This window comes from Apteryx rowi, unplaced genomic scaffold (genome assembly GCF_003343035.1).
Source record: "Apteryx rowi isolate R43461 unplaced genomic scaffold, aptRow1 scaffold_286, whole genome shotgun sequence".
Lineage (NCBI taxonomy): Eukaryota > Metazoa > Chordata > Aves > Apterygiformes > Apterygidae > Apteryx > Apteryx rowi.
In genome coordinates, this window is record NW_020449263.1 from 216,721 (window position 1) to 234,128 (window position 17,408).

Sequence of the window (17,408 nt, forward strand, 5' to 3'; positions counted from 1 at the left end):
TAATGTTTACCTCTTGTAAACATAAAGCCTGTGGCAATATCAGAAGCCATACCTTTCTTGCAGATGCTCAAACATGATTTTCTGGAGGTGAAATTATTTTCATTCCCACCACAACCACTGTAGTTAAACGGGCAACATTTTCCTGTTGAGTAGTTGTAGAAAAATCTTCTCTCTTTGGCTCTACAAAGTCCTCTGTCCATAGGGGTCATGCACAAAGAAGGGATAGGGGGTGGTTCTAGGAATATCAAGAAAAACAAGGTTAGAGACAACACTGCAGTTAACCACTTATTTCAGTACTGCAAATAGTTTACTGGATACGTAAAATACGCACAATGGATATGCAAAAATATGAAAACAGTTCTGTAATGACAATATTATATATGAGATTTGAAGCTCACAGAACTTCAAAATTTATATGAAATTTAATGGCAAATTTAATTCTGTCCACTTGCAAATCCACAATACTTTACATAAGCATCTGTCAGTTTATGACTACAAAAAATACTGGAGCAAATATCCTTGCTTTGAAGTCCAAGAGCCAACAAAAGCTTACCTGAGAGCAGGATTTGTTTCCTACATATTTAGTGATAAAATTGCTAGTTCTGTAGTAGGAGATAATATCAAAATTCATTTAGAGAAGTTTCAAGTGAACACTTTGTAAAAAGGGAAATGAAATTAAACCTAGACAGCTTTAAAAATACGGTAAATATTTATGATAGTTAATGAAGTGATTTTTCCTAATTGCTGTTAGGCATTTTGAAATCAGATAGAAGGTGAAAGCAACCAGCATTTCTGATGTAGTATTCAGTACCTTGATGTAGGTCTTTTTGTATGAATATGTAAAGCTTGACCTATGTTTAGTACCAGAAGTTGTGCTATTGGAAAACTCTGAGCAATCAGCATGAGAAAGCTTGTAGCTGGCAGCCTAACAAAAGATCAAAGTGGAAGAGTAAGTGCACAAAGCAATTGAGATGCTGTTTTTCTAGCGCTGCTGTGAGGTTTTCACAGGACCAAGGTGAGGGTGATGCTTTGTTACTTCAGTATTGCTGCAAGTGAAAGTGTGAGAACTGAAACACTGAAAKATGAACCCGAGTCATCCAAACTATCTGGGCACTGGAACAAGTTCAAGAAGCTCACCCAAACCAGAACCCCAAAACCTGGAGAAACCCTATCACCTGCCACCCTGGAGTGACTCAGGCTGACTCCATATGCAAAACTAGAACTGACTTATTTGCTGTACGAGAAGCAAGAAACTGAATGGGAGCCTTTGTATCATATGTTATTAGGCATCCAAGAGGGTGCCGTTTTTTTTCAAGGAGCAGCAGAACTGAGATATCTGAGGTCTGAATGCATAAAAGGAAAATGTGAGGTTAGGTGGATGGCCTTCTTAAAGTTACAAAGACAGGTAGCTGGCAAAACTGGTTCAGGGTTTGAAGAAAAGAAAGAAACAAGACCAAGTGAAAATTTTAAGGAATAACTTGGGTTATAACAGAGCTGAAGGCATCCTGTTGACAGAAGAGGCAAAGTAGGAACCAGATGAGTGGCTGAAAGCAAGAAGTTAAGAATTAACTTGAGCAATCCAAGAGGCTGACAAGAAAATATCCAAAAAAACCATGCTACATTTTACTTGTTTTACACATATTGTAACAGCTGAAAAAGGTTTGTCTGCTAAGTAGAATAACTGAACTGGTGTGGTGAAAAAGCGTGAAGAATTGCTGTGAAAAAAACAGAACAGTAATTTGTGGAAAAATAAGACAGCAAAATGAAATTATTAATATATTTGAAGCCCTATTAGCAACATCATACTATTCAAAAAGAATCCTAAAAATGCAAAAACGGAGTCACGAACTGGTATTTCAAAACAAATTAAGTGAGTTTCAGGTTATAAAATAAGCACTAATTATTATTTTTTTTTTATATCTGTGACATAAGTAAGGAGGTTCCCTCTTTATCCAGAGTAAGTGCCCACAGTGTGATACAACGTATATTAAATATACTATTTTTTTACTATACCAGCTGTAACTGATAAATCTTGTGTCTAGAACTAACTTCATCTAGACCCTGGCTGGAGAAGATGTTAGCCTTCAAAGCATGTGTTCAGCAACATTAAAGGAAAATATACTTACCTATTTTAACCTGAGAATTTGTGAACCTAAAAAGAACAAAATAGAAAGGCTTGCCAGTGGTGAAAGGGGCAAATGGCATGGGTTTGCTAATTATTCAGTAGAATTTAAATATATATTTTGTAATACAAATTACTTATCTGGTATGTAGACTTTCCAGAGAGACTCCAGAGTCCCCTCATGAAGGTCTCACACTGATAGTATGCCTTAGGAGGCAGTGATGTCATTACTGACGAATAAGGAGTACCTGTGTACTACATATGTACATCTTTCTAAAAATTATGTTGTTCTTTGTCTAGGTCATTAATAAGGTAAGTGCCCCACACACCAAAACACTATTTCTGTTAATCTTTGTCATATTTAAAATATCTGCATATTCTTTACATTCACAGAAGCAGCCAGCCCATGAAGAAAACCTCTTATTTTTGCCATTTAGCAGCCATTTTCCAACAAAACTCTATATTAAAATAAAAAAGAAACAAGATTTATCATAATTTCCTGTCTGGTGAGGATCATAAAAATTATGAATTGATTTTAATAAACTGATCACTAAAAGACTTGTTAACTTGAAGCTACTGTAAACATAAAATACGTACTGTGTAGTGCCCAGCCCACCATCTTCACTGGCAGGACTACCTATAAACCTGTGAGCAAATATGTTAGCACATGTACTGGGTGCTTACGTACTCATTAGGCCCAAATGAATTTTCTCTGCTCAGCCCCAGCTTCTACCAATGTACTTAAGCATATAATGTTACAGTAATTTTAGATAATACACGTTTCTGAGTTTCTCTGTCGAATGTTTTGGTTTTACAAACTCATTTTTCTGACAGTTTTTGAAATGTTTTATCTCCTGCTATTTCTATGAAAAAAAATTTTTTTTAAAGAAACAAACAAATCCCACCACCCACAAAACTACACAGACAGGAAGGGCTATGAACCAAGAACAGTAAAAAAATGGCCATACACACCACACTACCAGAATTATTTTACCTTAATCTAATCACTACAGTCTATGAATTAATTAAAAGTGTTAACTTTATTAAGAAAGTATTTCAGATAGAATTTTTTTTTTCATTTCACCTTCTTCTCAACTTAGATTACATTTCAGCTATACTATTTCCACATTATCTTGTTACATAACTCATTACATTACATAAATCATTACATGTTAACATCAATTGGATCAAATGAACCCCCAGATTAATAAATGTAAAGAAATGCTTTCCAACTTATTTTATACATTCGCCCATGCCCTGGCCCTCCACTTTGATGCAATTTCTACAGAAATCAAGCATGTATTCACACTGACAGCAACAGGCCTTAACATGCTGGCTTCACCCCTTGCGTTCATGCTATTCTGTTTATTCAAATATCTGATTTTAAACAATCTTAAATATTCAATAGCAAGCTCATAAACTTGGATTTGCCATGAATATTATTAGCCAAAAAATATGTGACATAACTCAGCTCATGAACAGGCATGGGGGAAAAAAAATACAATTCCTATAAGCAAAGGACAAATGAAAGCTTCCAAGTTGAATTGGTTAAAGATTTTCCAAGTGAAAAGTTTTCTTTCAGAAAATGTTGATACAATGAAATACAAAGTGTTCCTCAGAAACATGCCAATTTTATCAAAACTTTTGAAGGAGATTAGGCCTTGGAACACATCTCAAGTGGAGCCTGGGAACTGGAATTCCTGCCACTAGCTCTGCAAGAGCTTTTCAGATGGCCTTCAAGTTTTACAACAGCAAAAGACAGTGTAGATCTTTCTGTTACTTCTTCTTCTTGACAGTGCAGATGTTTGGACTGGTTTTGTTTTAGTGAGAGAATTAGATCCAAAATTAGATCCAAAATTAGATCCAATTTTATATTTTGTTTCTGAAAAATTAGATAAACAATAAACATTCTTCCTCAGACTTAGCTGGGTTTGAGACGTGATAATGAACTGTTAATTGATCAAAGTTCAAAATGATCTTCATGAGCTAGATAAGATACAATGCTTACTGCATTCTCTTTTGTTTAGACACAAGAGTGTGACATTCATAAAGCTTTCATATTTACTGCAAGATTTTTGATGTATGCAAACTTCAGTTTCTCATTTCTGGTTGCAGCAAAGAATAAAATAAAAGAATCTTCAAGTAGTCAAGCTGTTACAAAAATAGTCATCTGCACTTGACAGTTCTCTACAGGTACAAAGTGGTGCAGACCCATTATCTCAAATACAGTTGTGTTAATTTACATCAGCAAAAGATCTGGCCCTGACTTTCAGGAGTATTAACAGCAACGGAGTCTATGTGCCATTCCATACTCACTGAGTTGAAAATTGACTTTTGATCCCACATCCTGTTTATATTTCACAAGTCAAATGTGGAGTATAGCACTGGTAATTTCCCACCACAGATCACTTCGTTTAATCTCAAAATGGAAGGTTTGATATTTGGGTTCACTTTCTCTAATTTCCCCAGAATAAAAGTTTAGATCTTGCAGAAGAATCAGGCCAGAAGAGTCTTCATTCTCTGCAGGATGCTCATTGCTGAGTAACGGTACTAGAAGTTCCATGTTATATGTAGAAAGAAGAAATTAGCTTCATTTGGCCATGGAGGAATTTAATTTTCTGAAGATCAAGAACTTTGTTGGAAATCTATTAATCTGATATTCTTACAGAGTTATACATACCACCAATAATCTGCATTTTTTCTTGAAATCAAAATGAATAGCATTTCATTTGCATGGTAAGCTATCCTATAAGGGACAACTCCTTGCAATTTTTTGATTTATTTAAAAGATCTTACGGCAGCAGACCAGCTACTTTGCCTGTGCTTGAGAAGATGGGAATCAGCCATTCCATCTCAGACAGTCCATCCTGACCTCATGTGTGCACAGGCCTCACTGAGTGTTATGGGGAGTCACAGTGCTCATTTGCGTGAGATGGCTCCACCTTGCAACATCAGTTTACACCTCTACCCCCTAGTAACAGCAGGAGTGGAAGCTCTGTTCCCCACAGCTCTCTGGAGAATATCCACTGTCTGTGCTGGCCCTATCCTCTCCTCTCCTCTCCCTGAAATGGGATGGCAGAAAGCCCAGGATCTTAGCCCATCCCAGCAGCCTGAAAGGTTCAGGCTGATTAACAAAATGGCAGTAAGTGGCTGCATGGGGGCAGGTGGCTGCAGGACAGGCAAAAGTTATATAGTCCTGCACTTCTGTGGGGAGGAAAGTGAGGAATCTTTAGACTTTCCCTTGACACTCACCGGTCCTTCCAAGGAAATGTTTCTTTCCTGAGCCATTCAACTGTACTGATTCCACATATCATTAATCCCCCAGCCTTTTTCCTACCAACCTCCTAGCTTTCTGTCCTTCTCTTACCTCCACCTCTCCCTCCCAAAATCTGCTCTGCCAGAAATTTCAGTAATGCTAATACCACCAAGAACCCTTCATTTTCAATTTCCTGTGAGAAAACACAGTGAAACATGCCCCTTTGCTTGTATAGGTAGTTATGTTGGGGATTTGGGGGTTCATATTATGAGGAAATAACCTCAAGGAATGTGTATGCTATTATGTCCTTACACTTATTACCAGGCCTTAAATCATGCAAATATTTTCAGTAAAATAAGCTTCCAAAAGCTTTACTGTTCTTCATTAAGGTATTTTAATAACAGAGTGCATTGGTGCTTTGTATGTTGCAAAAAAATACCCAGCTGTCACAGAAACTTACCTCAACCCAAAAGTGCCTGTGATCACAATGCGTGCAAAAAAACAGAACACAACACACATTCAAGCTTCATCAGACATATCTTTCTAGGCAAAGAGCACAGAAACATTGTCCTGCAGCTCCTTGTGTTATAGATCACATAAAAGACAAAAACCTTAATGAATTTGTAAGCCATCACTCAATCCCCCAAAGTACAAGCAAGTGTAAATGCAAAAAAACAACAGAAATACTTGGTAGGAACGCTCAGTCTTTTTCCAACTGTTTCTTGTTTCCTCTTGCACCACTGTGGATCATAAAAATGACATGCCTCAAATTCAATCACCCTTTATAGTGTCAGCAAATACCAGTGGTCTATAGTATACAGCCCCCAGTTACAGAAACTGTTAAAACCTAGCCTCTGAAATAGTGGTCCAGATTCTCATTTGCATTATACCACACATCAGTGTAAAAATACTTTGAAGTAGACCCAAAAGCAATTTGCACTCACTTTGGTTATAATCACTTTCAGAACTGAGTTTAATGTGACCTTAGTGAAAATAAGAATTTAATATGTAAACGTATTGTGCCATATTCCATAATCCAGATATGGTCCTATCTTAATGGGTGAAAGGAGTTTTAAATCAGCTGCCAATCAGACGACCAAAAAAGTATTCTTTTGACTAAAAGAACTGAGTACCACTGCTTCGGTCTTTGCGTTTGGTCTTTAAATCTTTGTATGTATAAACACTTCAGGAAGCGCACACTTTCAGAAGAGGACAAGATCTGGTCAGTCCTTCACTTTGCTATATCCATAGAAGATGGATAAGAAGCAATATATTATTTTGCCATGACTTTTTCTGCTAATGAAGATCTTTGACAYGAACAGAAACCTGTTCCTTAGTCACATATATTGGATATATTGAAACATGGGTGGAAATGGAAAAGCAAAGCAGCGTCTGCATTTAATAGACTGAGAGGTATAACTGCAAAAGCAAATACTCACCAGAAAAACTGGGAATCTGGTCACGTTCTTCCTCTGGGAAACTACTGTTGACAATGTTGGACTGCTCTTCATTTGGAGCAGTTGGTAATAAATTTACTAAAAGAAAAAAAAGGGGAGCGGGGAACAATATGTGATGGAATATCTAGACACAGCAAAGCTCTGAAAATAACCTGTGATTGGTATCCATTTGCCTAGCTCCATGCTGTTATTAATACCACTAGAAAGCAACTTGGCTTCAGGTCCCAAAGGCATATGAAACTGATGTTCTGAGGCAACTTTAGGCTGGATTCGTTTTTCTTCTTTAATTTTATTGATGTAAGTTCTAAACTGAAAACAATTCGGTAAGGTTATTATTATATTACTAGGAAACGTTCTAGTCTTTGCAATTATAACTCCCTTTCAAAATATGTATTATTACTGACAACCAAATGGCTACGAAACTGATTTAATGTTACTGGCTATACTAGGCTTATATATTTCAACTAAGATATATATCCTCTAGCACACTGGAAAATGAGTGAACAAGATGAGGAGTCCATGCATTTAAAAAAGATGATAACAATAAACAAAAAAAGCAAATTCTTACCAAAAAAAACAGGAAACTGTCTGGGTTCTTCTTCTGGGGAACTACTGTTCACAGTGTTTGGATGACCTTCAGTTGGAGCAACTGGCAATAAATTTGCTAAAAGAAAATGAAAACAACAACAAAAAACAAAGAAAAACAATCAGTATCAACGTTTTAGTATCTCAAAGATAATAACTTTGATCTACTTAAATAACAGCAATGATCCCAAACCATCTCCCTCTTCTTGTTGGATATTAATACAAATTTACAAGGAGGTGTCATTCCAGATTAAAGTTAAAAAGAAAGAAAGAAAGAAAAAAAAGCATTCCAGAGATTTTAATGCAGGAGGTGAAAGTGAAATCAGAGCCTAGGAAAAATGCTTCAGGGAAGGTAGGGAAAAAGCACATGGCCCTGTATGTGTACCTTTAAAAAGTTTTTAAAAAAGGAACCATAGTAGATGTGTCTTATTCTGAATTTGAACAAACTTAAGTCCCCCTTGCCAAAAAGAGATTATGAAACAGGCCTGGAAAAAGGCCCATGAGAGACTAGCAAGACAAAAGTGTCTGGAGCCTTGGATGGGAAAATATATTTGTCCTATGAATAAAATGAAGTACTTTGAGAAGTGGACAGGTGTTACAAAGGTTACTGTATTCTGAAATAGAACAACTCATAAGAACTCATAGTAGGAGGAAGTGGAAGGATGATCTAGGGTCAGTCTAAATGCCTGTTTCATAGGCTAAGCTGCTGAGCTAAATCATCCAGAAGTGAAGGAAGTGAACTTTTCTCATTCCCCAGGTTATGATTCTTTGGTGGGAAGCCAGCAGCACAGAGTATGGAAACAGTAAAACAGAAAAACAGTAAAACCAGAAGTTCCTGTATTGGAACTTCTTTTAACTGTGATAACTGGTTTGAAAGGAATATAGTTAGATATATGGGTAAATATATATATATTTTTTAAACATTTTTTTGACATTATAAAGCCAAGCAGCTGGCATATCTTAGCTAAATTATGAAGCCTTGTGTGGCTGCAACCAGAATAGGTCCATTTCTTCATTCCCTGTTATTATAGTCTGTACTACCGTAAAGACCGTGCCTTCTTCAGTGTAGGTACGCATATTTTCACAATGTATTCAAAAAAATTACACGAAACTTCTATCCTAGAGAGTTGAGTTTATATTATTTGTCCCCTCATGACACATTTAATGGAGAAATGTATGATGCTTCAAGGTATAAGGAAACTCATTGTGGAATAAATCCCTTCTTTGGCTGAAAACGATGTCACTTCTGTATTACTTCTAATATTGTCTTTCAAATTATATATCACACACTTTTTGTTTCAATTTAAATATATGAAACAGTATGAAAATTTATGAAAATTAATATTGTGTGCTTCCATATACAGGTTAAATACATGTTTTGCAGGGATTTGTAGAATTAAAATATATGCAGGTAATTAACTGACATGAAAAAGGTAAAAAAAAAAAAAAAAAGTAGTTCTGTGGTATTCATTAAAATTATAGTGCATGCCAGTTTTATAAAATCTTTCCTTTTTACTTTATATTTTTCTTTCTTTTATATATATTTAAATATATGAATGTGTTAATTTCAGGTATAAATTATTGCAGTTTCTAGGTCCACTAAGTTGCCTTTTTTTTCCTCTGCCAAATACCTTAAAAACACAGCATTTTTTTTATACCAGAATAAAGCTAAGAATAATAAGAACAACAACTTACAGCTGCTTTGGCAGGTAGTCTGGCATTCTTCCAAATTCTTAAAGTTGTTCTGGTTTCCTAGGCACCCACCATACTTGAATATTTCACATATCTTTGTCTCTTTGTTATAGAAATACCTGGAAAAATAGCCTCGGCAGATTCCAGGGTCCTTCTCATAAAAACAGAAGTTGGGCTTTTCTACAAACAACAGCAAATGATGAATAGGGTGGGGGGGAGAAAAAAAAACACAACACATTCCAAGACAACAATTGAACTGAAAGAAGTTTATAAAATAAACCTGTAACTTTGGACTAAAGACTGCTGCTTTATCATACTGCTTTTGTTCTAGCTATAATATTGCAAAATTGCGCTGGAACATTATAGGGACATTTCATTGCTTTTTCATCTCTTTTCAAACAGACAGGATCCAGTAAATTATATCCTGGAAAATGAGGACTGATGACTTCTTTAAGTGTCCTCCTACACAGAAGCTCTAGGAAGATGAAAACTAGTTTTTACTCTGTAGAATTTTTTTTTACAAATTCTTCCCATTTATGTACTTATTTTAGTCAATGTTAGTGTGAGTTATTTAGAAAGAAATTTTAAAATAGAAGGAAAAAGGAAATAGTTTAAAAAAAAAGGAACACAAAAAAATCCAACAACGCATTTTGTCTGCGACAGTCCGCTGCTATAAAAGGATACAGGAAACTGGGAGGCAGAGCAGCTATTCTAAGCATTATTTTTCAGTCCCAGTTCCTAGTCTGCAATCTGTAATTACTCTATCAACCAATAAAAAGTTAGTAAATTAATATAACATAATTTGATTAAATATCAAGGAGTGATATTATGGCTTCTGGCAGTAAAGAAAAAAACATACAACTATAWTCCCCAAATGTTGATTTTTCATTGTATTTAATTTTTTCTCTAAATTACATTTTCAAAAGAAAAACATGCAAAAAATAATGAAATACATCTGGAGGTATTCTCAAATTCTTGCTGGTATATACTTTGAAATACGATTCTTGATTGAGCTGACTTGCAGAAAAAAGTGTATTCAGCCATCATATAAGACAATGATATCAGACGTGACACATAGGCAACCTTTACAAGTGAAACTTAATAGAATACTGAGACAAAAACAATGCCATTAATACGGCAGAGGGCTGCCATATTAATATAAATGACTATAGAAGAATTAGTTTGAAGTCCTTAACATTTTTTGGAGTGAACTATGGATTTGTAAAGAAGTCACATCCTATTACACGTATTTTTAGCCATGCAGCTTTTCAAAATCATTGCTAGAACAGTAACATTTATTACTAAAGTCAACCAGTGCATTTATTTGTATAAAGCATTATAATAGCTCATAATTACGGTTTTCCCAAGAAATACTGTCAATATCTTGTATTTCAATTGTTATAAAGCTTCATGAACAGCAAAAGGTAATTTTCAAAGATCATATCTAAAATTAAACCTCTAAAATGTTCATACATAAAGTAACAAAATCAACTATTTAAGCACTCCTGGATAGTTTAATTTCATTCTTTCATTAAAAATTGCATTCTCTGCCAGTGACTATATGTATTATACAGTTCACATATTTAATGTTTCTTACTATTCAAACACAGCACCCCTCGATACTGTTCACAGATTACAAAATTTACTTCATATAGACCAACAAACATGAGAGCTATGGGCAACACAAATATGATACACTTTCAGCTGAGACTGGAAAGGAAACAGTTCTGCAGAGAGGTGGCAGGCAAGAATTTATCCCAGTGGTATCTATTCCATACTCTGTCTATTAGGAACTTACTGAAAATCAGAGCTGCAGAAATGATTCTTTCATCAAACATTGCATAACAGAGTGAAATAACAGTGGAAGGGTATTAGATAGAAAGTAACTGAGCAAGGGAGGTTAAAAATAATAAAGGTATGTAAAGTAGACTGAAGGATTATGACTGTTTCATATAAGCAGCTCCTCTGCATTTAGTAATCTTTATATTAAAATGGTTCTTGCAGGAAAAGGAGATCAAGTCCAAATAAGTTGAGCTCACAGCTAACTTTTTCAGGCACTTTTGAAGAGAGAGGCTATGAAGGCAATATAATCCTAACTATGGAGACTAGAATTGCACTTCTAAAAAGTCATATCTTTCTCCAGAGACTCAATATTCAAGAACACATTACTGGAAAAAATAGTAAACACAATGATGTTCATGATAGCCACAGCAGCTGAATTTAACAGGATATGTTCTGTTTTGTCATTAAAAGCAGGGAACTGAGGGTCAGACCTTAAAGGAAATAGTGTCAAACTTCTGCAGCATGTGCGGAAAATCAACTTTACTAACTTCCATAGTATAAAAATCAGGATCTTTTTATGCATTAAGAATGAAAAGAAGATAGAAAACAGAAAAAGAAAACCATTATCTTAGTATGAAAATATTTCAGAATACCAACTTACTAGCATAAATGATTTAATTAGGCTATCAAAAATGTATTTGCAAATACTGCCATTTCTATGAGCAGTTAAATATACACCAAATCAAATTGAACTGAGTGGAAAGAGGGAAACATTGGCAAGCAGAGAAAAAGGAGCTGACTTGTGAAGAAACATATTTAAGTTTGTATTTGGGGAACTCTGTCTATCAGCATAGGGCCCAGTGCAGATGAGTCCCAAATATGGAAGGAGGTAGGGTGGGATAAGTCATCACAAGATCTACTGTAAGTATCAAACTTAAATATCCATGACAGCTACAAAAGTTACCTCAAAATATGTGTTTCACACAAGCAATTCTCAGTGCTTAAGTTAGGAGCTGACCACTTTCCACTGGCTACTTAGGAAGCCTGGGCACCTGGCAATTAAATTACTGTGAARAGCCTGCCCCTTCAGGAGTTTCAACAGGGGAGAACTTGCAGCCTTGTTTAGTGTAATTACAGTATCTGCCATAGCCCACTTAGCTTCTGCAGAGGCAATGCTAAAACAGTTCTGTTTCAGCAAAAATAGGAAAACTCATCCTAACAGTGAACAGAGTATTTAGATTATTCTCAAAACACACTATAAAAAGTTCCGTATCATGGTTAATCACATAATGCTTGAATCCCTGCAGAATCCTTTTTCTCATTACTGAAGAAAGAGAATGAAAGGGCCACACTGTGCTTACTTTTGAGAGAAGAAATTGCAGCTACTATCATTGGTAACTACAATTGTCCCCAAAGTCTTTGATGAATATAGAAGATAATGATTAGGAATAAGATTTCACTTTAGTCTGACATTGCTGTTTTCATTAGGAGATAGCCTAGAACAATACATAAAGGATCTACCAACAAAAGTTAATCCCCTTATCATTGAATAAGAGAGTCTCAGATAACTATGTAAGCATAATTACCCTTCTTTACTTTTGCTAACATCATCTTCACAGGGAATTCTGTAATACAAACAAAAAGAAAAATATTTAACAAAAACAGAGAGGTAAATTCTCACCTGCATGTGATACCAAGGTACATAGCAGTGACTATGAATGCTGAGGAGGAGGAATACCTCATCTCCCTCCCTTCTTTCTTCTCTTTATTAGAGGAGCACAAAAGTTTGTTCTACTGGAGGACTCATCAGTTCTCTGGTATGAGAAGACCTGCTATATTTGAAACTTGAGGATACAGAAAGTATTGGAATGAAATTATGCCCTTAYTGAATCGAACAGGGAAATTCCTCTTCATCTTACTGGAAGCAGAATGCTATAGTATGTAATCTTACTCCTCAAAATAGGTTTAATCAGCAGCCTTACTTAATCAACTGTTACCCCTTGTAGCTACTGATATTGCTAATAGCTTTAGAGTTGATCCAGTTAGAGATGAAGATAGGTCTCATGAGAGGCTGTGCTAATTCCCTTTGCTACGTCATGTAGTGTCAGAGTAAAGTGTTCATTACGCTGTTTATGATATTAAAGCACATTGTCAAGTATCTATAACTGTCTAGAGGGTAGTGTAGACAGAAAACTTGTTTGCACCATTTTTTCAATGCATCCTCAGTGGGGATGAAGTTGCTATTGACATCTTTAATGTAGAGCCTGGGTTTTGTACTTGCTCAAAAAGTCCAATATCTGAATTTAACCTCGCATTCCTTTTCAGGGATTGAAACCACACATCAATCCCCTTCTAGGAGACTGTCTAATCATGAAGTTACAAGGGAGTCCAAGAGGACACTGTTAAAGCTTGCGTAACATATAATAAGGGTTGAAAATTTTTTAGGGTCAAAGAGAGAGAAAGAGATGGACAAGGACAGATTATACTTTTTCCATTACAAGGTACATAATCAAGGCAAGGTACATGCCTCTCTTCAGAGGCACATGAAATAGTAACTTTTGTACCTCACCTATGCAACTGTAGTAGTTGTATTCCTTTATATTTCTTGCTTTGAACTTGGATTTTTCTTAATGGTATTATAAAATGTTTGTTCCTTCTAAAACTCTCCCCTTTTCTCTCTCCCCACTGACCTCCTGTGTCTGAGAGAAGGGACAGAGTGGTAGAGCTAATGCTTCACTTGAAGCTGTCTGCTAGAAAGTAGAGGCAGTTCTAATTTGCAAGCTAAGGGCTTCGTCAGTCAATGAAACATACTCTAATGAACCAATATGTTCATTATGGCCTGATCTTGGCCATATCCCTACTTAGCTATCACTGCCCTCCTTTTAGAAGGTACCAGTCCCTTGTGGTACATGCCACCAGTTCAGTGGTAGAAGCAGATTAGAACTACTTTCCACTGCTGATGGCTCATCTTGCTTCAGTGGATACACTTCTTCCAGAGATCTGCTCACACAGCCTCAGTGTACCCTGTTGTCTAGCCTTCCTGAAACATGAAATGAAAGGGAATTCAAAAGCAAGTGTATATTCTCATCAGAATTTCAGTAATGTTAAGACTCCCATAGCATATTTCCCAGAGGAAGGTCTCTACATTACACACTTAAAGACATCACTGCAGCCTCTCTGTGACTTTATGTGTGAGATACAGTTGGTCAGCTCAACCGTAGAAAGTGGGAGACACAGGAGTGCTATGCTCTATATCAGCTTGGAGGTACCTACTAGCATGGTCCCAGTTTGAAAATGATTCCTGTTGGAAAGCAGATTTGCTGCTGTGCTGCTTCCTTGTCATGGGATCCTACAGAGAAGATTATCTGAAGCATTAACAGAAGACACTTGAGCCACACGATCCTCACCCTTTCTGTAATCTGTAATTTTAACAGTTTTTTTTTTTTTTTGTTGACTATTTATAACAATCGCTTCACAGATCAAAACTGAAAGTAGTTTTAGCAGTTTGTTCTCCACTCATATTCCAGAGCAAGTGTTTGTAACCATCATTTATATAGTGTTATATCTGCCATGGCTCCTATTTTAAGAGGTGTTGCTAATGACTAAAAAGCACTTAGTTTTAGCCGTACTCCTCTTGTGTGCCATAATCCTACCACAGCTTATTTTTCTAGACTGTTTTTTCTTTCTTCTTCTGGAAACATGGCTTGTATTATATTTTCAAAGCAGGTCTATCTGGTAGAAATTCTTTCATGATATATTTTCCTTCCTTCTCTGGGACAATGCAGCTGGCATCCTTAAAAAAATATTATTCAAAGACATGACATGCACTTTGGAGCAACATACCATTTGTTTGAACATATTTCCAGTCCTTCCTGTTAGTAGCAGGCTGTGCCTTCAGCATTAAACACATGATTTTTTTCTTCTTTCTTTCTTTCTTTTTATTTTTTATTTTCTGGACACTCACATCAGGCCATTTCACTAATTCCATGCAGCTGTCTCCTTCTGGCCAGAATCAGCAATCATGCTTTGGCATGTGATCTCTACTCTTCTGGCACAAAACAGGAAGAATTTATTGCGAGTTTATACAGGCTTAGAATTTTTTAATCTCACCACAATTTCAATGGTGTCTTTTGCTCCTGGTTTCACTCAAAAAGCCAAATCCACAGCTGAGTTAACTTCTTCTGTGTAAACACACTAAATTTCTGAGTATTTCTGCTGTGTAAAGAACAGACATGAACACTGCTGTCACGTCCAGAACCTTTTACCAGCAGATATTTTGCCATGTGAGAAAGGTTAGGTAGTCTTTTTAAGATATATATTCACTGCCTTGAGGATCAGGACCTTTGTGCTAGTGCTGACATTTGTGATTCTACTCATATGCAGTAAACCCTTGAGGATACAGGAAAACCTCCCTTAAAAGTAATTTTTGCCTCTCTAAAGTGGTAACTTCTGGGCACAAGAGAAAAAACACGGTTGCTTTCTAAGAGACTGCATCTTGAATCAGAACACTGTCCTAGACAGACTTAGAGTGGCCAACCTGTAGCAGAGAATTCTGAGCTCTCTCATGGTGACTTTAACTAGTTTTGGGAATTGATTCTTTCATTGAAGGCTTATTCATTCAAAAATTTTTAAAAAGTTATTCCGATTTAAGAAGCCTGGCAATTCACTCATGTTGGCTCACTTCTTGCCTTTGTGCTTATTAATGGAAAATCAGATGTTTGGACTACTCAAGTTATTTCTTCTGACTTTATAAATCTCACAACTTCCCCTTAATATATATATATATTTTTTTAACCAAACTTGACCTTTATGTTTTCTATGCTTGATCAAAACCTCTTGTGTATCTAGATTCTATCCTGAGAATCCAGAAACTGGTCAGCAGGGAGAATTCCCTGAGTATCTCTCAGATACGTCTTTATTTTTAAGCATTTTCCCATCACTCACATTTTCTTTTCAGTCTCATTTCTACAAAGTTACTAAACTAGTGATCTTTCCTCAATAATAAATATTGGAAACAGTGAGTAAGATGAATACAACCATGTAACATATACTATGAGACTGCACAGAACCAGATTTAACAAATAGGATTTAGTTTTACTGAATTATGTTGGCAAAAGCAGGCTAAATTGTTAGTTAACCTTGGTTTATGGCTGATGGTCTGCAGTGTGCTGTGTGTGCCATCAAACCGTTTTACCTGCTGTTATCTGTTCAGAGAATACAGACATGATGGGGCCACGTTGCTCCAGTTCCTAGTGGCAGATTCAGCATTCTTGGATCACTACCATGCATACACCAAATACTGTAGCATAGGCTGAGTACCAACATGCAGACACTAAGCCAGCTCTCATTTAAATAAACTTTCAGTTTCATTCTACAGAATTAAGCCAATTATATGCCAGTATAAAATCTGGTCCAGAAGATCTGTTCCAGATTTTGATCCAACATATACATCAAAGTCAAAATAACACCATTGGTCAAAATAGCAACATTAGATTTAGGAAATAATTTCACAGAACTTTGTTCATGGCACCTGATCATGACTTTTGTACACTCTGCATTCCAAATTCTGTATCTATCAACTTTGCTTTCTTCAGTTTAGCTCTCTGCCTTAGTCTTTAAACTGGAATTTAGGACAACCATTCCAAATCACCAGAAAGTTGCATGGTTGGATGAGATACCGGCAGCTGCAGTCTGCAGACAACCCTGCTCTGAGGATGGCAAAAATTCCGTGGATTCAGCTGAAACTCAAAACCAGATATGAGAAGTAATGTGCCAAAAGCCAGTTTGGTGACAGAAAAAGAAGAGCTGTCTTCACATCCCAAATTCCAGGTCTTTCTAACACTGAATGCTAATCAAGAAAAAGAGCTTTCCAGTTTTTATCTTTAAGGATTGCATTTGTTCAATTTGTGGGACCATAACTAGAAACAGACTAATCACAACGATCTAAACAAAATGTGGAATAACACTGTAACAGTGAGAAAAATGCCTTTGAAGGCAGGTTTTTCTTTTAGAATGATCCTGCTGACATCCATTTTTTAAACTTGCATATATATATATAAACTGTGGATTTCATTTGCAAATTTTATTAATTTTTGTTATGAAAGTTTAATAAATATGGAAAGAACCTTTTGGATTTGTTGTTCATGGGAAAAAAAAAAATCAGTTAAGTCCCTGATATAAACTTATGACTCATGGAAACTGTTTAATTGCATGACAAAGGAAGAATTTTAGTCTAGAAAGCCCACTGTCAGGTAAACACACCATTACTATGCCAAATATTAATGCCACAATTTGAGTAACTTTTTAAAACTATTTAAAATTATATTAATTCTTTTCTGTGCTCATAAAAATAACTTAATTTCGTTTTGCTGGAGAGACATCCTCTAGACAAACATATAGAATAAGTAATATTAATTTATACTCAAAAATCCACTCCAGGCTGGGTTAAGTAGAGGTAGGACATCAGTTTCTGCAGTCGTAAACCTTTGAGGAGGTGATGAATAGCAAATGCTAA

At 35.9% G+C, this 17,408-nt stretch overlaps 1 protein-coding gene across 6 annotated transcripts in view; it reads right to left on the minus strand.

Annotated features, from left to right (window-relative positions):
• Positions 1-17,408, minus strand: part of TFPI (tissue factor pathway inhibitor) — a 43,641-nt gene that overhangs the window by 2,200 nt on the left and 24,033 nt on the right. For 2 of the 6 annotated variants that reach the window (XM_026069063.1, XM_026069065.1), the window contains exons 4-8: positions 12,481-12,519; positions 9,116-9,292; positions 7,404-7,499; positions 6,818-6,913; positions 53-235 (exon numbers count right to left, since the gene is read on the minus strand). In XM_026069063.1, the coding sequence (XP_025924848.1) occupies positions 53-235; positions 6,818-6,913; positions 7,404-7,499; positions 9,116-9,292; positions 12,481-12,519 (591 nt within the window). The other 4 variants (XM_026069068.1, XM_026069067.1, XM_026069066.1 and 1 more) reach the window with 4 other exon arrangements.